The sequence below is a fragment of the Falco biarmicus genome, chromosome 1 (genome assembly GCF_023638135.1).
Source record: "Falco biarmicus isolate bFalBia1 chromosome 1, bFalBia1.pri, whole genome shotgun sequence".
Classification (NCBI taxonomy): Eukaryota; Metazoa; Chordata; class Aves; order Falconiformes; family Falconidae; genus Falco; species Falco biarmicus.
Genome location: NC_079288.1, coordinates 12,165,383 through 12,185,706, shown reverse-complemented (window position 1 = coordinate 12,185,706; position 20,324 = coordinate 12,165,383). Strand labels below are relative to the sequence as shown.

Genomic DNA, 20,324 nt, shown 5'->3' with positions numbered 1-20,324 from the left:
GGATGAGTAATCCAACTAGTAATTGAGTGACCTGCTTTCTTCAGAAACACCTGGGAACAAATGTAGACAAGGACAAAGGGAATCTCTTCTATATTCTTTGCACTAAATATTTAGTGACCAAGATAAAAATAAGTCAGTTTCTCACCAGATATGTATCTTGGGATAAGAAGGGATTCCTTCCATGTAGATTGATTACAAGAAAGGAGACAGGGAAGAACTAAACGGTAGTTTTTCACAATGTAGTGAGATTATCAGCACAGTTCCACGGGGGTCTGTATGAGCACTGTGGTGTTCAACATGCTCTTAAAGAATCCTGAAAAAAAGATGAACAACGGGGTGAGGAAATCAATTGATAGTTTGAAGTTAGCTAATGTAATGAAAACTAAAGGTGACAGAAAAGAAAATGTTATATAAGCCTAAGTTAAGTAACTAGACAGTAAATAACATACGAAATACAATGTCTAATGAATGCAAACTAATGCACTTAGGGAAAAATGCACCTAGCTGTAAAACGGTTATTGCTACTCAGGAAAGAGATGCTGAAGTCACTGATGGTTCTGTCAACATGTCAGTGGAGTGCTCAGCAGCTGTCAAAAAAAAGGCAGCAAATGGAATGTTAGATGTTATTAGGAAAGGAAGAGAGAACAAAACTGAATCACTGAAAAGTGATTTAACTGATGGGGATTCTTCCAAGTGGAAAGAAATAGTAGAGGGATATAATGGAGAGATATAAAATCATAAATATGAAAGAGGGAAAGCAAGTAATTGTTTACTATTCACTCTTTCTCATAATGCAAGAACTGGGAAGCATCAGGAAGTACGTTTTCACGCAATTATAATTAAACTGTGGAAGTCATTGCCACAGGATGTTATGGAAGCCAAAAGTGTAAAGGGAGTTCAAAAAAGGATTATACAAATTAATGAAAGAGAGTCCCATCAGAGGTTATTAAATATGACATTCTGGCTGCAGCCTCTGGCTTGGGATGTCTCTGTGTGGCTGATTGCCAAAGCTAGGAGGAGGCTAATGGGGGAATGATCCTTTACGCTTCATCTTTAGCTATACATCTACTGTTGATCCATGTCAGAGACAGGATACTGGGAGAAATGAAGCTTTGATATGACCTAGTCTGTCTGTTCAACGTTTTATTCTTAGATTCCTATCCCTAGTTTAATACAATATGAACTTTTTGCACGCTTAGTCATGCAATGTGTAACCTTTCCCCTTTTCAATCCCATATCTGCCAGTCCACCAAAAAATGTGTGCCATTTTTGATATTCTTTGCTGTGTTTACCATAGGTTGCTCTGTTCTCTTTTTATGTTTTTTTAAAGGTGGATAAACACCACTGTTGCTTACTGCATAAGCTTGTACAATGTGTTTATTGGGAACTATCGCTTGAACCTCTCGTGCTAGTTAAGGACTGTGTTTGGCACTAAATTCATTAGTTATTTTGGGTATGTGCTGTAAATCTGCATCTTTTGCCAGTGTACTGGAAAGTTGTTTTTTCGGGATGAATTTCAGGTATTGTACTCCTCTGTACAGAGGTTACATTTACATTGATAAATGGGTTTTTTGCTTATTTGATCGTGTTTATAGCAGCACTTATGTTGCACAGAAAGGGAAAGAAAACATGTTCAACTTGTCATTCTTATATTTTAGAAGTCTTAACAGGATTAATAACATGATAAACAGATGCTGGTTTGGATTATGTGTCTTTTAAAATGTTAGGAATTCACCATGAAAAATGAAATCTGAAAAGGGAAGGCTAGTTTTAACAGAACTTGTCTTTGTTCTAAAATTAGTTTCCAGGAAACAGACAATGCATGGCATGGTGGATGCCTGGCTCTGGCTGAATTAGGCAGAAGAGGATTGTTACTCCCTTCCCGAATTTCAGATGGTGAGTTGTAGTTGCTGAGTGTTAGTAAGTTCATGAATTAACAGTTTATAGTATTAGAGACTGAATGTGTGGCAATAGACTGGAATTTGCTGATGTGAGTGTGCTAAGTAATGACTGTAGTGTTGAATTCTAGAGTAAAAAATACGCCTATGGGGATATTTAAGGTACTTCTGTCAAAAGCGTTGTCTTGGGCGTGCCTTTTTAAATACTTAATAAATTTTTCGATCCAAAATTAAATTAGTTTCTTGGGGTTTTCTTCTTTCTTCCTGCCTGCCATGTTTCTCTGTACAGATGTATAAAAATAATTCTGTATGTCTCTGTATTGTGTCAGTGTCATTATTTAAATAGAATATATTAAATAATTGATGACTAACTTTCACTTTAAAGCTATTAGCTTATGCTGTTTGTTTCTGATTAAATTTCAGAGGCCAATTTTGCATAATTTATACATAAATTGTTTACGTTTTTAATGGGTTTTTGAAATATTAGGATGGAAAGAAAAATAACAGGGCAGAGGATTTGTTTCTTTGTGTGTTCTGTATGTATCAACCTACATTGAAGTACAGAGGTATTAATGTGAAAGCAGTAGTTCTCTGTGATTTCGGTCAAGTTTTTATAGAAATGAAATGAGAGAAGCATAATGTAGTAGTACACGTCCACTATTGGGCACTTTTACAGTAGTATCTTGGGCTAGATGGTTCTTTTGATCTCATCTGCTATTCCTGTGTTGAACAGAGAAGTTGAACACTGCATTTTCAAAAATGCTTCAAAATTGTTTTTTTAATTAGGTTGCCAGATCTTTTCTATTCTGAAGATCTGTTGACTTGTTCTGGAAGAAACTGTAAAATATGGTATTTAATACAGTTAATTATTCTGTGTCGTGTCCAATATGGTATCTGTTTTGTATGTGAGAATTTTTGTGCAGCTAGCCTTTTTTTTTTTTCTGTTTTCTAATTACTTTTGCCCTTGTATGATAAAGATGAAACAGTTAAAAAAAACCCCAACTTTAAGAATGGGAAGTCATCCAAAGGTAAGCCTCTATTTTAGTTCTAACAAAACTGAAACTATACACCTCTGTCAAAGAATCAGGGTAGGTAGTCATGCAGAAGTCATGAGTGAATCCTAGCTCTGCCAGTGATTTGACCTGTGCTGTGAAACCATCTCTTTCACTTCTTAGGTTGAATTTTTGTAAATGTAGAACAGGGGTGTTAGTTGTATCCTTTTTTTTACTGCGGAGGTACAGTGAAAGTGTATTGCTGCCTGTGAAGGTGATTTTAATATATGTAGGTTTGTATGTAAGTTTTCAATAGGTCCCAATTGCATAACAGGTAGCCTTCTGTTACTGGGGTGGAAGAATATAAAGCTGAGATGGCAGAGGAAGGGAAGGAGAGAACACAATTGTGGCAGCAAGGTCTTTCTGGGAAAGAGGCATAAAAGGTCTAAGGAAGAATTATTTTATAGGAATCAGAGTGCTAAGAATTCCAACAGTTGTTATATAAGAATATGGGTAAGAAACCTAATCAGACACTACCTTGAACAAACTGCAACTCCTTTGGTTATCTGATATTCAAGAATGAGTTACACAGAAGGCAGAAAGGTATGATATTGTGAAGGATGAGTAAAAGGGGGTAGTCTGAATTTGTAGGTATAGAATTTGGAAAGGCTTGGACATAAAGTGGGATGCAGCTAGTGAAGAATATAACTGGTAATGACATCATGTTATATATGTCTTCATCAGACTCAAACCTTTATTGCTGAGCAGATATAGGCTGCAGAATAGCCACGGCACACTTCACATTGTTCCTCCTCTGTTTTTTTTCCCTTTTGCTTCCCTTTTGCTTTAATGGACCTTGTTTTCCATTTAAATTAACATGAAAAAAATAATTTTATTGAATACTGTTTGTTCTAGTTTTAATTTGCAAATCTGTCTTACTCAGTTTTGCTTTATCTAAGTTAGCCAATCCACTTTTAATGTAGAAATTCAAAGTCCATTATAATAATTTGGAGAAAGACAAAGGAATGAATTCTGGAAGTTGGAAGAAAAGCTAGCAGTGGTAAGAGGGGTCTGTTTGAAAGGCAGACTTACGTTCAAATTGTCTAACAATGATTTCAGAAATTAGGACGAGTGCAAAGTAATATTCCTAGTTAGGAGTAAGCAACCACAATTCAAGATATAGGCTGTTACTTCCAGGCAGTGGTTATGCAGGAGAAGTCTTAAGAGTTCATGTGGGTCACCCACATGAATCAACAATTTTATTTAGCTCAGCAGAACAAGATGGTGGAAAAGAAGTCGTAAACAGTGTGTGGTTAATCTGTCCATCTCACTTGATACTAGAATTCTGACACATAGGGATCTTAGGACATCACACTTAAAAGATCATTTAAAGAAAGCTAGCAGGAATCATGAAGAGAGCAGAAAATAAGATTGACAGGGAAAGGCTGAAAGAACTGAGGTTATTTGGTTGAGAGAAGACAGAACTGAATGCTTATTCTCTTCCTCTTTAAAGAAAACCTTTATTTTTGACAACTATTTTCAGTAACCAGAACAAGATTACAGGTATAATGTGCAGCAAGAGAATAGTTAGGTAAGCATTAGGACTGATTTTCTTACTCTAAAGGAACTGGAGCCCTACAATATTTCATGGACATTGAGTTAGAAAAATTTCTGTTAGGAAGGACAAAAATAAAGTTATTAAAGTTATGGAGAGCTGTTTGACTGGTTAACCTCTATGTGGTTCCCTTTAGCCCAGTTTTTATTTAATTTGAAGAGTGAAGATGAGGTAGACTTCACCACTGGAGCTTGTTTCTATGAATAATATCTGTATAGAGATGGTGAAGAATAAATTGTATGGAAAACCACCACAAGGTTTTTCCTTGTTGATTTAAAGACATTCATATCAACAATAAAATAGATGAGTTTTTTCAAAATTATGGACAAGGGAAACTATGAAACTTCCTGCTTCTATGAAACTTTAAGAGATTAGTGAGGCAGATAGCTTAATGTAGTTTAAAAAACAGCAGCGATGACACTAGGCTCTGTAGGTTCATGTTTGGAAATCATGGATTTGATAGCATATGTCCCTAAGCTTGAAGCTTTGAACTTGGCCTAGAAAGAAGCTCTTTCTCCTTGTTTCATCATGTACTGATGTCCAACTTCATACATCATACTTTCTTACCACCTTAACGTGGTAATTTGAGTTAACTGGACTTCTTCTGTTACCGTATTCCCTTTGTTGAAAAGCAGATTGATATTCTTGTCTTTTGATAATCCAGGAAAAGCTTTTATCTATAAAAGACTAATGTTTAGGCAGGTGAGGATGTCTATTTTCTGAATAATGAATCAATGAGAAATTTATACCCATAGTTCGAAGTGAATAATGCTTAGTCTGGGTTTGTTTTACTTAGACTGGTAGTGTATACTATGCAAATTTACGCAGGGTGTTTATACAGTGGAACAGCCTTATTTTTGTTAAACTTTTGTAGAAGTTTCGCTAAGTTGGACAGCAGCTTTAAGGCAGAGGAAATTCTGAGGTTTGTCACATGGAGCTAAAATACAGATGGATTAATCAGCATAATGAACTTCCTTCACTGAAGGAAACTCCTTTTTTAGTGTTAATTGGTATTCCGTGCCAAATTCTACTTGTAAATTGAGACTTTGGCTAGCAATTTCTGTGCTAATTTTTCTTACAAAATATGTCACAGATAGTGTAGTGAATGTATTTGTGTTCATTAATGACTTCCCATATACTTTAAGTACAGGTCACAGATTTATTTGAAAAATTGCAAGTTTATATACATAGTTATAGAAGCAGAAAATAGTTTTAGGATGTATGTAGATAGAAGCACACTGAAACTAATAATTAGTGATACATGTATACTGAAATAAGACCTTCACCAGGAGAGTTGGCCTCAGGTGAAATAAATTATATAAATAATCTTCTAGGCTTGGAGTTTGAAGGTTGCCCAGTGTCTGTCTAACCTCAGGAGTAGGCACCTACGTTGTTTAGATCTTCAAATTTTTGGTGTTGTTTTCATAGTGGTTCAGTTAAAGGTGGACATAAACTGCATTTGTTAAATTGGTGCAGGCTTTCTTTGCTTTAACTTGAATCTTGTTTTTAGTCAACGTAAGAACAGCTTGCTTATACAAGGCTTGGATCTGTTTGTTTAAACTGGCATCTGCCTCTGAGTAACAAATATTGACCTGTTGTTTTGTGTTATAATAGCAAGGTGAATTCATACACAAAACAGTTTTTACAGTAAATTCTAAATAGCCAGGTTTAATCTTAAGCTTATTTAAACTACTGCACAGTGAAATAAAAAGTTGTTCAAAGAAAAAAGAAAAAAACCCACTATTAAATGAAATTAAGCCTGAAAGACTATGACAGTATGTTATTGAACAGTATTGTTTCTAGAGCTTAAGCATCTTTTAAGAAAAGAAGTTGTAAAAGTTATTTTACATTAATACAATTGCAAAAACCGTTAAAGATTCATCTAATGTACTTTGGCTTTAGTAACGAATGCAAAAATTCACTCATCAAAATCTGAGCTTATACAAGGGAAAGTTCAGTTACTTAAAAATATTAATATAAAATTATGAACATTATTTACATGGGAGGAATTGAATATATCTTGTCAGGGACCAAACCCAATAAGAGGCGGTTTGTAGAAATTTTATGGTGTTGCTGGTAACTAGCTTCTATGACCAGACACTCATTGGAAAGTAAAGTATTAAGATATTCTTGTTCTCTTCCTTAAAGTGAAGACTCTGCTACAGTCATTTGGCCTTACTCTTTTAGTACCTTGCTGTGATTTTGCTGATTCTTTCTGATTTGTCCTTTTTTGTCCTTTTACTTTTTGATTGCACTGAGTATCCTGAGTATCAGAAGAATTAAGAGTAGGTTCTGTACACGAAGCATTATCGTCCTGAGGACTCTGCCCTTCGTTGTCCATTCTAGCTTTGCTTGGGCTGTACGCAGCTAGCTGACAGAGGGCTACAGCTGCTGTTTGTTTCTGTTCATCACAGCTGTCAATTATTCTTAAGTCTTGAGCTTCATTATGGTGAGCTGTGAAAGAAGATTTGTCACAGGCACCGTTAACAGGGTTCTTGGGGTTACATGCATCTGCTCCGGAGGTTTCATTTTCGGTGTTTGGAGAAGTAGCAGCACCATTATCATGAGATGGACTGTGGAATGATGGTTTTAGGCTTACTGTGTTACAGGAATCTTTTACCGAGAGGTTCAGAGGCATGTCTTGCAATTCCAGGAAGTTCTGACTTTCTGTTTTGGGTGTCGTTTTGTATGCATGCTCATGTGTAGGTCCTGTGTTTGTATCAGCCTTTTTTGAAAGATTAAGGGGAACTATCCCTGTGTCGTCTTCTGTGTTGGACAGTGAACCTTCATTGTTATGGCTTTCGTTCTGTGTGTGTGAATCTTCATCAGTGACGTTAATGCTGAAATAAATGAGGAGAAAAAGAGAATTCACCATCAGTTGCTCTTTTACATTGGGGCTGAGGAAGTGAAGTGGGCAGGGAGGAAAAAGTCTGGCTAGAAGTCTGGTAATTCTGTTGTTTCTCCTTTAACCCTCCCAAGTCCCTTTTACCATACACATTGCTGTAACACAGGTATTTCCTGAAATACGCAGACACATGCATCGTAATGGTATTGGAAATACCTGATACACTTAAGGAAAACGACTGGTCTACTCACTGTAGCAACTGTGAGTTGTACTATGCTTTGCGCAGTTAATATAGAACAAATGATCTCGATGCTGTAAATGTAAATATATTTATGAGGCATCGCATGAAATGTGCCCATCTATCTTTGTGTGTCCCTAGTAAATCTGACAAGAATTTGCAAAGTGATTTTATTATTTTACCTGGTAGGTGAATCTCCTCTGTCTTGCTGTGTCTGCACACTTTGAAGCGGAGTTGGTTGATCAGTGCTTTTTCTCACAGGTTTAAAAGCTGTGAAGTTTTCTTCTGGTTGATCATACTTGCCAAGCGACGTGGAAGATGACTTGTTAGAGAGGTCAAATAAGCCTTCGCATGCATGGCTTGTCTGGGTGAAGTTGGTTGGGCTGGGTCTGCCAGGGGAGCCTGTTGCCGCGCTTCCTGCGAGAGGGCTCATTTTAGCATTCTCTCTTTCATTTTGGTCATCTTTGGAATGACTTTTGGCATGCAATAATGTCATTTCTTTTTCATAATCTGCTTGTTTTTTATGTGAACTTAGAGGGTATTGTTGGGATGGGCTTAAAGAAGCTGGATACAGCAAGGTAGTTTCTTCCATTAGATGAGAATTTTGATCTCTGTTAATACCAGCTACATGTGAAAATCTGTAAAAAGGATCTGTTGGCCTACAAAATCCATATGGTATCGGAGGAGTGGAATGATATTGTTGGAACAATCGATAGTGTTCATACGCTGATGGATTTATGGGTTTTGGAAGCGGGCCAGGGTGGGGAAGAAAGTGTCTTTGATCTTGTGTGCCATAGACAGACAGAGCAGAGCTTTCACACTCTGAATTACCTGGAAGCAAGTAAGGTGTGTAGATAGCCAGCCTATGCTCATAAAAATGGGGCGAGTAGTCAGGAATCATTGGTTGCATGTAAGGTGAAATGGAACCAAAGCCTTTTGTAGGAGCAACTTTATGTGGAAACTCTGGGAGGAAAGGAGAACCTGCTTTCCATGGGTGACTTGGTGCATGGAACGCAGACTTGGTGTGAAAAGGTGAACTTTTGTTAGAGAGTGATACAATGTCAGATACTTCACTAGTTTCTGGGCCTTTACTATCTCTGTGTTCTCCTACAGGAACGAAAGCCGAGGGCCTCACGATGCTGTCCAAAAGAGGCTGCATGCTGATGGCGCTTTCTGCTGTAGTGCTGGCAGGGTTTAATTCCTTCTGCATCACAGGTTTTTGTCCTTGAATCGCTGTGCTTGTTGCCTGGTTTTGTAATTCAACATTTTCCTTGGCATCTTCTTTTGCAAAAGGATATTGAGGCTTTGAATCGAGATTTGACAGTCCGTTTGTGACAGATTTGGAAGAAGTTGGCTTGACTGTAGATTCAAGCTGATTGATCTGTTTGGGCTCCAAAGAACTGGTCTTTGGACACTTGATAACGCGATCCTGCTCCGATACTAAAGTAATTGAGTTCTTGCAGAGGCCATACTTCATGTGGTTGAAAAGATGGGATTTCTCATTGCAAGTGAAGGGGCACTGAAAGCACTTGTACTTAAATGGCTTTCCTGGTGGTCTTGGGATATAATGAGGCTTCTTTGGTTTACGTTCTTTGAGCAGACTCATTTTTTTTTCTGCTTTAAACAATTAAATGTAATGGTTCTTTATAAAAACTTTATTGTGGTTAGCTTTCCTCAGTTTTAGCCTCTTGATGTTTCCAGTTTTTCAGGTTTCTAGAATCCTTCTTCCCAGGTGAAGAGAGGAAGCCAACTCCGGCGGTGTCTCAGGGAAGAGGGGGTGCCGGAAAACAACACTTTTGCAACTGGCAGTGCAGGAACTGTAACACAAAGTTTAAAATTAGCTGTAGTGGAATATTGGAACTAAATACAAAGTATACACTCTTTTAACTGTATTCCCCCTCATATTACATATGGTGTGTTGTGCATATTTTATTTTTTTTAACAAACCAAAAATGCTGGGTGCCAGACTTGAGGTTGATGCACATTAAACTGTGACATCCCTCTGCACCTAAGCATGGTCACAGAAGTGGCCTAATTTTCAGCAGTGCTAGTCACCTGCCTCGCTACCAGCTTGAAAGAGTTTTCTTTGAGAACTGGTGGAATGTTCATTCAGAAGATGAAAGTAGAAATCTAGGTGGAGCTGTTGAGAGAGGAGTGGAGGTGGGTAGGATGAGAAGAGGCAGGTCCTGGCAGCAGCTGGATATGGGGCAAGCCTGTCGGGCCGGTTGGGGAGAGAGGAGGGAATTTCCTGCTTTGGTGAAACGAGGGTGGAGTGGACTGGGTGCACTTGGGTAGCTGACTTGGCTCTTTCAGGACTGACCAACCCCCTCTTTCAACTGGCATGGCATTTCCTAACAGCCTAATCTCAATGGGTACCTCAAAAGTGGCCAATCTCTCGAAGGATAAAACCACACCAATTTTCTTCCTCTTCCTAATTCAATTAAGAGAAATGAGTACTGCAATATCTGACTAATAGAATCTTCTGCTTGATAAGCACATTTCACATTCTTGGGCTGTGTAGCACCTTACATATGGCGTACAGTTAACGCAGACACACAAGTGTATTAATTCAGGTTAAAAAGTGTCTGGCAGTAATTGATTTATACGGGAATGATCCATCTGCCTTTCTTCAGAAAAACGAAGGTTGTGGATACTTTATACAGCCTAATGATTTGCTCAGTAGATAAGTCAGGAGGGCTTGTATCAGCTTGTTCCATTATGTTCACTGATTCTGAAGGCGTGAGAAACTCTCAGAGTCAAGTTCTCATGATTTTATAGGATGTGTTATGGCAGAGATCTAAAAACTGATGATTTCATCATGAACTATAAGCATCATTATCAAAATGATGACTGTTGCAAAACCACGTACTGTATCTATTGTGTTACCCGAAACTACAGGAATACTAATTGTAAGAGTGACTAGATAACTTGATGGTTGTTTGTTTTTTTTTTAAAAAAAGCTTTTTACATAGACGTTTGAATTAGTAGTATTAAAATACCAACTTTATGAAAAGAATTGCTGGTAATTACATGCTGTGAGATTTCAGTTAAAGTAGGGATGTTTTGCATTTCTTAAATCGGAGATTATTTAATAGAAAATGACATGCAACACATTATGAAAACTGAAGGCAAGGCTACAGAACTGCTGCTTGTTTCATCAGGTATAGTAATTCTAGAAAATTGTATTAAATGTTGTTTCTGTTGTCATAGGAATATTAGTTTTGTTAAAATAGTAATTGTGAAGGCACTCTGAAAAATGCAAAATTGCTCTGTAAGTAAAAAAAGCTTGATTGTTTTTTCTTAGTATTTACAAATGATTAAATGTTGCAATAGCCTAAAGAAAAAGGAATGTGTAGAGAAGTAGCTTTTTATTTTTCAGGTTTTAGCAAAGCTGTTTTGGTTGTTTGAGTTGGATACTGATACTGTAACAATGAAAAAAAAAAAAAAGAATTATATAGCAGCATGTTAAAGTTATGCCGTTGAAGCCTGGTTAAAATAGTAGTTAAATAATTGAAAAAAAAATCATATCATATTTTACAAAAATAAATAATGATAGCCAGAATTGCTTTGAAAGATTAAGAATAATGCTTTTACATTAAAAATAAAATAAATAAAAATTGAGGTGTAGGAGGGGAGGTCCAGAGAAGAAACCGGTCTTTCTTTTTTTTTTTTTTTTTCCTTAAGTGAGCTTGTTGCATTTATTTTTGACTAATGATGTATAACTAATGTGGACAGTCTGTAGGGGACTTGGTCCAGTCAGTTTGTACCTGTTGCTCTTTATATCTTCTTGGAAGCACTTGTACTAATTATTTTTGAAAAAAAAAAAATATTGTTGTCAAAACTCCATTGCATTCTTAGTTAAACCATTTATGATAACAGTCTGAATTTGCATTCAGGTGCAGCTCTTATAATAAAGAGATGTTAATTAGATTTTCTTGTTCTGCTAGCTTTCCTTTGCTTAATAATGAAAATTCCTGTGTGTCCTGTTCCCCCCCACCCCGACTTTGTACTTGGTATTTAACTTTGAATCAAGTTATTCCTGTTCAACAGAGTATTAACTATCGTTTCTTAATAAGATAGAATGCATTGTTGCAGTTTTAATGTTAGAAATTTGGAGCATTGGAGCTTCTTTGCCATGTGCACAGCAGGAAAGGATTACAACAGCTTTTTTTTTTTTTTTTTTTTTTTCTTGATTTGTTTTGATGGCATGCTCAACCTGCAGACAGTAGTGCTCCCAGAACCTGCTGCTCTGACTTGGGAGGTGTAGAACAAGTAGCTTATTTTTAAGGTTGTTTACCCTTTTGTTAACATAGACTTGTGTCAGCCAGATTAATGCTCTGTTTCTCTCTTTTACTGTTTAATCCCTTTTCTTCTCATGGTTTAAAAATGCCAGTAATAAAATATTTCTAAACGCAGACAAGAAGGATAATTTCTCCTCCAGTCTCTAAGTAAAACATAGGCGTATCTGGCAGAGGTACATATTTCATAATTAAAAAAATTTAAAAGTACTTGATCCCACAGATACAGCTGGAAAAGACATTAGTAGTTTAAAATAGGTGCAAACAATTAAAACTGTCTCTATATAAATAATGTTACAGTTGTACAATATATGTTTTGTGCTACCAAAATTAAAATCTAGTATTAGAAAGAAAAATCAAAATAAATAGTTGCTTTTTCCTTAAACTTGAATGGCATAACTTATGGTATCTTTTTAAAATAGAAAATGTTCTTCAGTAGCAGGATGATAGTTTTCATGTAACTTTTTTTTTTTTTCAGATTGAGAATTTATTTTCTGTATACCTGATTTTTACCAATGCAGATAGTTAATATTATTAAAATTTTCTCTTTCTAGCTTTGAAATGTAGTGGTATTATTTATTTATATTTTTATTGGAAACAGATTATTCAGATAATATTGGTTAAGCTGGGGTTGTCTTATTTGTCTGTTTTTTGTCGATACTGTACCTCCTCACAGCTTTCTAACCTGTAGCCCTTTCCAGCCTGAGACTGATAGCTGCAGGTTTTCTGCCTTTTATTTTTGAAAGTTTCTTGTTGCTACCTCCTTGCCTTTAATATATTAGCAAGTTCAGAAAACAAGAATATTGTTTAACATTGTGTACGTGTGTGTATAAATATATAAACAAAAATGTACGTGGGTATAAGTGTATACACACATGCACATATGTATTCATACACATGCATACACACATACATATATATGTACATATATACATGTGCATGTTGTTTTTTAGGTTTTTAAGTAGTCTAAATTGTTTAAGATGCCCAGTTGATCAAAGAGGAAATTTCAAAATGTCTTTTATTACAAGCAGGGATGGTAATTATATTTCTTTTTAGGACACTGCTTTAGCAAACTACGTAACAGTTTGTCATGCACACTCCATTATTATTGCAGTATCCTTTTGGTGATGTTGATCTCTCTGACCAGGAGTACTCACCGGGGTGGAACATTTTGAAGGACATGCTATAATTAAAATATTGTGATGTGGCATTATTGCATAACTCAAGGACATGCCATTGTCACCTACCTAGAGTGTTGCAAGAACAAGATTTGTGAGTTTTATTCTAGCTGAGATTTTCCAGTGATTAACCACCACTCCCTTCTAAACTTCCAGTTCCTTTAAACTGAAAGATAAATTTTAACGCAACTGTTTGTTAATGAGGAGGAAATATGGGTGAGAGGAGTGGGTTGGCGAGGATGGGAAGGGAAGTGTGTGTTGAAGGTATGGACCGAAGAGGAGCGCGTGCTTGTGTGTGAGTGCGCGTTTGAGAAGTAGTGCAGAAACAGAGATTAAATAATTGGTTAGGCAGCATGGATAAGAAAAAAAAAAAAAATTTTGTAAATATGAAGTTAACAATTCGATGTCTTCATACACTTTAATTGACTAGAGAGAGGATAGCTCAAAACAATCCTATTTTCTGTGCTAAATTCCCAGAAGCTGGAAAAAATAATAAATCAAAACTGGAGTATCTTGTTTTCATACAAGCTTTTCAGATTAACCCGACACTATTGTATGAAGAATAGTTGGCAGACGAAACATAGCAATTTTAAGCAATACAGCTTTTTGTCATATTTCAATATAATACATTAACTTCCTGTGTGAAAAAAGGTGCTTAAAACACTTTTCACCAACAAGAGCTAGTTATTATAAAAACTTGCAAGAGTTAGTTTTTCTCTCTCAAACTAAAATATTTCCCTCTCCTGTTGAAACTTTGTGCTGAAAGCTGAAACTGGTGCAGTAAGCGCACCTGCTAGGAGTCACCTAGGCTTGGGAGACAGCTGAAAAGCGAACCCTTCTGATCTGCTTTTTAGTTAATACGAACTCACTTTATTTGGAAAAAAAATGCTTGAAAGAAATGTACTTACCGGATACATAGGTGTCCGAAACCTTCAAGGGGATCCCTGTTGGGAAGCTGTAGCTGTCACTGCTGAGAGAGAAGTACCTGTTCTCTGCTGGATCTCTAAGTGAAACTGCAGGAGGCTGTTTCAGGGGAGGGACTTAAGAAGTGTAGGAGTTGAGCCCTCGGGGTGTAGAGATGCACCTGATATTACTCCAGCCCGAAGCTACGATTCATTTGTTTGCGTCCACTGCTTTCATTCAGCATTACCTCAGCATCTAAGCTATCGAAGCGAGCTCTTGTCACTTTTGTGCCCTCCAACAACCAAGTTTTACTCTAAACTGTAGGTCTGTTCCTCTGAGTAGCAGGCTGCACTGTGGGGTCAGAGCTGGCTCAGGGAACACACCGAGCTTTCAATGGCTTTAACGGCTGTAGAAGTGACTCGTAAGCAGCAGAATTGACTGTACACAGGGGGTAGCTAAGCTTAAGCATAATAATTTTTACTCTTTTATTAGAGACTGACATTTTTTATTGAACACCTTTGTAGCTTTAATATTCCTGCTCTTGTTTTCCTCCCCTTCTCCATTTTTATTTAAATCTTTTTGTCCTTCATGAGTCTCCTTTCTGAAGGCGGGACTGAACTAACTGCAAGCTTGCTTGCCACAGGAACCTGCCAAAGCTTGCCTATAATCAGCAGTCAAATGTACAGATCCTGTAAGTGGAAGAGAGTCACCTCAGGAAGAAATTGATTAGCGCGTCTGTGTGTTTGTTCAGGAGCTGTGAAATTGAATGGCAAAAGGAGAAAGTCAACTGATCATCCACAGATTAGTACTAGTACTTGTTTTTAGTTAGGGTTTATAAACGACAGATTTATTAGTGTATTTGCCAGTCATCTAGTGACATTGCTGAGTTGTTTAGTGAAATAATTACTCGTGCATACTGGTTGTTGAAAGGAAAAGCTTTTGATAGTTCTAGCGCACTCTAAAAAACATTCCTGTTACTGAATGTTAAAATAAAGGGGGGGGGGGGGGGGTTGGCTGCTAATTCTAATGTTATTGAGACATTAAAATTTTTGTTCAAAACTGTTCAACTTGCCTGGGTGAACATGATAACCCTCGTGTTTCACCCACTGTTCTATAGATAAGGCAGTTGCAGTTTATTGAAACTTTTAAATACAGAAGTATGATGAATTTTATACTTGGCAAAAGTATGGTCTTTTGAATGAAAGTTGTTAAGGAAATTGTCACTACAAAACCTGTTCAGGCAGTGGGTAAAAGTGGTTTCAAAATCAGTCTCTAAAGCAATGTCTTAAAAATAATTCTAAAGGTGTGGCCTTTATCTTGATGGAATGACTTACGGACATCTGCTTTCCTATCTAGGTGCACAGATCACCATCCTTCCCCTTGCTATGCCAATGTAGTTTTCTGGAAATTGTTTTCCTGAATATAATCAATCACTAAATTTAAGGTAGAAAGGTGGCTCTTGGGTTTTTTTTAATTATTTTTTTATTACTATGTTCCTACAATGCAGTTTAGCAGTGTAAAAAGATGTCATATTACTGTCCAGTTGTTTGTAAATCCTTTGGCTTTAGATGGAGTAACAAGAGTGTTTGTAGTTCATCATTCTTCCATTTAGTTGTTTTGAAGAAAAGTAGTATATCAGAAAATAATGCCTTCAGAAAAAGATCTTGTAATGTCTGCATTCAGAAGCATCTCTGAAAAGATCTAAGGAGTAAAGTCCTTTGCTTTTTCAACAGAAGATGTTTCTCAGCAGTTCTCACTCGGTAGCGAATAGCCTTTCTTTTAGGTCAGTAAGTTTGCGTGCCATATCAATCTACGTAACTGTCCTCATTTTTCTTCTGCAAATGTGGGTCATTTTATGTTGTCTGAAGGAAGGTACCATCAGGTTTCTTTTTTTGCATGTGGTGGTGTGAAGGTAAGTTTCCTTGAATAGTCAGATCAGTTTTTTTGTTTTGAAAGAAAATTCCAATTTCTATCATCTAGAGGAAGTTCCTTTAATATAGGTGACTGAGCTGGAGTAAGAGGCAGTCAATATTTGAACTTTAATTTTATTTCCTACCCCCTTCTCCCTGGTCTGGTATGTGGAAGGGGACACATGATGTCCAGTTGGTGCCTCGACCCGAGGGAAGTAATGTTTTAAATCTTACCTACTTCCTGGAATTTGCTAATACTAGTCAGGTCACCTGAAATCAGCTGTGAACAAAGTAGAACTGGAAAAAAAAGAACAGCTAATGTAAATGCTCCTTTCTTGGTGCTTGGATGGTATTAAAAATTCAAATCTGGGAGAGAAGATTGATTGGCGGACCCCAGAAAAGGAACATGAGAGCTTCTGTTTGTGTATACTTCTGGAAGTAATAAGTCTTTATTGCAGTGGTGTTTCATCACTCATTTTTGTTAACTCATGATACTTGCATTCTGAGTGTTAGATACACTGAACCCAGTCACCTGTTGGTAGCACCCTTTTCCGTTTACCTGAGCACAAGTCAGAATTAATTAAGAGCACCAGAACTGACGTAGTAAAATTTGGATTTATTGATACTTTTATCCCAGGTTGCTTTCTTTAAAACGGGATGGTTTTCGTATCTCTGGAGAGCTGAAGCATTAGTTTTATATCTTCTTTGGTGTAGAATATGCTGCTTTGTTCCAAGTTCTATTTAACATTCAGTATCAGATAAGTGTTGTTTAGCTGGAGTTGAATTTCATAGGTTTACTTACCATAGCATAAAACTGCTGTTCTATAAATGTTACAAACTTCCTTCTTTGTGTTTTTATATGAAGTTTTTGGCTCAGCTTTAGCACTGAACAGAAAACAAACTGTCACTAGCAGAAACCGTATATACAGACGGGATGAACATAACCTATTCTTGATACACTTCTTACCTAATTTTTATTTTCCTCTTGCAGTTCAAAATTCCATTCCCCAGGTGTATGAAAGGGTGCCAAGTGTTGCTCTGGTCAGTTACCAACACCTCCATTAATCAGACAACTCCTAACTGTCTGCTCCAACACAAAGAATGGCCTTGGTGGCTGGGTAGTTCTGTTTTGACTTCACCTCCTATCAGTCAGGACTCTGATGCCAGCTTTTAGGGGGCGTCCACTGGTTGTCAGTCATCAGTAATGTTTCCGTATCTTTAGAGGTGCCTTAATGTGTGAACTAGTTACTTATTCCAAGAAAAAGAATGGTTGTAGGTAAATGTGAATAATCTCATGTAGCTGATCACTGATAGACGTGGAGCTGGTGAAGCTTCGCTTGCCGTAGAAAGGGAACATCTCAAGAGCTGCGTGACAGACAATAATCACTTTTATCTTTGCCATCTTAGTTATGTATCTAGATGTGTGGCTTTGAGCTAAATGTTCAAGCAAGTCCTTTTGTCTTTCTTTGATCATTTGAATTGAAGTTATTGACAGGTTTTGCTATCTGTATTAGCATGTTTGGACTAGGTTGTTCTATACCATTCCCAGAAGGGGGCAAATGTATTTCAATATAATTGCTGTAACTCATGCTGTGCCCCAAAACCTTACATGATTCTTGTACAGTATTCTCATAATTATTTTCTTCTATCCCATATGAATAGTTATTAGTCTTAATGCTTTTGGAATAACACCTTTGAAATGTGCCTTTGTTTTTCATAACGATTCCAGTCCCTGACTTTGGAGATATGTCTGGGCAGATTACCTTGCTGATGTTTGTCAGCCACTTGTTCATGATTACTAGAGCAAATTATTTGTATGGGAAAAGAATAAAAGCTTAGTAGTTAATAGCAACTGCAGATCATATTTTTAGATATTTATTGTGGCCTGCACTGTTAGTGTTTGGCCTGGAATGAGGATGATCTTCCTTCTGGTTCCCATCCTAACCCTTGGCCAGTGAAACGTCTTGGGGGAAGTAGGTAACATCAGAAACTGAGACTGTAGGCAAGACCATGAACTGTTTATAAGAAGAGATTTTTAATAATAATTATTTTCACTGCTAGTCATTCTAACAGAGTTGTAAAATGTACCTTTCTTCTGTTTCTACTTGATGCTCTGATTATATTTCCTTTTTAAAATCTATTATTTTAAAAGTGATTTTCATGCAGAATGTTTTTCTTTTCTGCTTTGAATGCAAGACTTATGCCAGAGATTGAGACAGTTCTCTCACTTGGATGAAGTTTTTCTCATAGGATCTGGTAGTAGGACCTGACTTGTACCATGTGCAGTTCTAGTACACGTGAAGTCAGTCCCGCACATTTTTCTTTGAGGCGTAACTGGCGTTGTGCGGCTGCGGTGCCGCTCTCACAAAGCGAGCAGTGAGGCATCTAATGAATACTCCTAGGCGCAAAATATTTTTAGCTTTGAGTAATTCTTTGAAACGTGCCAAATTTTATAAAGATTTTATATCATTACTATATATTTTCTACTATATAATACATTTTAAAAATGTAGAGTATAAACTAGCAAGTGATAGCTGATGTTTTATTTTATTCCATTGAAAAAATACTAATGCTGCGGGTCTTGAATTGTAGTTTGTCTGTTATGTTTTTGAATTTGAAGTTTCATGTTACCATTTAGCTGTAAAATTTCAGTTGTTTTTAGAATGGATCATACAACTAAATTTGCATGTTGGTAAAACATCTTTCCCTCCACAAAATGGCCAGAAGTAAATAAGAATCAAATCTTATGATCTGATGATGTATTTCTGTGAATTTCTACATCTGAAATTACAGCACTCCTAAACGAAACATTTCTTACTGTACAGCATATGTTAGGGCCAAAAACTTATATTTTGGTGTGGTTTCAGTATGATTTCACATCTTTTGTTTTGCGCTCTGTTTGTGGTTTGGTAGGCTTCAGGATTATATATAGGGTTTTTTATTTATTTGGGTGGGGATAAATACTGCACAAACAAGAGAATCCTAGTTTACTTGAATTTCTGGTTTGCTTGTGAAAGGACATTATTAAAATTTCTCTTGATGACAGCATAGTATAAACTTTCTAGCTAATAAAGTGTGTCATATATAGGAACATGAAACTTCCTAGGTGTTCTTAATATGTCGGTGGTGAGATTGAAAGTGTTCAGCTGTTGAAGTCTCTCAGCAGCTCGCTGGCCACTGAATAGTTGCAGCTGTGTCTGCTAGATGGGTAGGACCCTAAACTTTCTCTACTTAAAGCCAGAGAAAGTCTCTTAAATGAAATTAGTGGTACAAGTAGTAGTGTTTCACAGTCAAAGATAACTTGCTTTTCTCTCTTTTTGTGTGTGTGTGTGTTTGCGCATTATGTGATCCTATTTTTACTATAAACCCAGATATGTTTAAAGTAAGGTTGGAAACATTTGCATCTCTGCCGACTAAGAAAAGAAAGCCAGAGAAAAGACTGGAAGAACTGTGTGGTTATGTTTGCAATGAATTGGTGCTTATTTTGGGAGGATTCCAGCCAGAAAGATGTCATTTTCGATCTGCCTACTGTCTTATATACCCTAACCATTCACAGTGAATAGACTGAAACAATCCAACAATCCCTCTCTCCTTTTTTAACTGTGGCAACAATGAAAACAACGTTTAAACAGAAGACGATAATGCCGATGAGATACACAGATAACAGCTCATTTGGAAGTCTGATACTGGTGGGTCAATGCAAGTGATCCAAATCTTGAATTTTATTTTTTTTAATCTCAGAATAAATGGAAGGGTTGAAATGGAGTGGAAAAAAACCCACCAAAACTCGTGAAGAATCAGGCTTTATTGGTTCTGTTTATAAATTGCTTTCAGAATAAAAGGAGAAACAAAAAAGTGCAAGAAGAAAGTATGGAACATTGAAATCCCTAGTTAAGTGCTGTTAGTGAGGGGGCTGAGATAGATTTGAGAGGGGACCTTGCAGGTTATGATGCCTTGGGATTCAATGACAAAATCATATGTTTTTTACTTTTTCAAAGAGGTCAAACACAATGCTACCAGTATTCAAAAAGACCCTGACTTAGGGAAGTATTTTGTGTATTATTTCTGAATGGTAAGCATATTGTTTAAATACAAGACACTGGTTCTTTCAGTTGACATTTTTTCTCTGTTTTAAAAATGTCCTATTGTCAAGTATATTTTTTGTGAAAAGTTTGTATGAAATTAAGTCTTTCCTGCTGTCAGGTTTCAAGTAGATGTAGCCAATCTCAATAGCAGATGCTGCAGCTTTGTAGGAATGTCTGTGTATGCATGACTTCTGTGTCTGCAATTTTAAAATTCCCTTGGCTTCTGTTGCAAATATCTTATTAATTTTGTTAGAGTCGATCTGTGCTGTGTGGTAGTACGGGATTGTCTGTGTTCCTGGTACAGAGAATGCTTGCATATTTGCTAGTACTGATAAGAGGTTGGATTCCTGTGTATTTTATCT

At 36.7% G+C, this 20,324-nt stretch overlaps 2 protein-coding genes across 2 annotated transcripts in view; one reads left to right on the top strand and one right to left on the bottom strand.

Moving 5' to 3' along the window:
* The window catches only part of TBCD (tubulin folding cofactor D), a 129,650-nt gene that overhangs the window by 26,619 nt on the left and 82,707 nt on the right, over positions 1 to 20,324 (top strand). The window contains exon 14 of the mRNA XM_056328217.1: positions 1,802 to 1,896. Coding sequence (XP_056184192.1) covers positions 1,802 to 1,896 — 95 coding nt within the window. The remainder of the gene's footprint in view (positions 1 to 1,801; positions 1,897 to 20,324) is intronic.
* Positions 5,720 to 14,062, bottom strand: ZNF750 (zinc finger protein 750). Its single transcript, XM_056328232.1, has 3 exons — positions 13,973 to 14,062; positions 7,771 to 9,405; positions 5,720 to 7,345 (listed from the first exon to the last, which is right to left on the bottom strand). Exons 2-3 carry the CDS (start codon positions 9,192 to 9,194, stop codon positions 6,625 to 6,627), a joined length of 2,145 nt encoding a protein of 714 aa, XP_056184207.1. The 5' UTR covers positions 9,195 to 9,405; positions 13,973 to 14,062; the 3' UTR covers positions 5,720 to 6,624.

Excerpts from the sequence above, each read along its gene's own strand:
- ZNF750 (XM_056328232.1), bottom strand. The coding sequence starts at position 9,194 with ATGAGTCTGCTCAAAGAACGTAAACCAAAGAAGCCTCATTATATCCCA. Across the intron at positions 7,346-7,770 it reads AGAGGAGATTCACCTACCAG|CATTAACGTCACTGATGAAG; the intron begins GTAAAATAATAA and ends CATTTATTTCAG.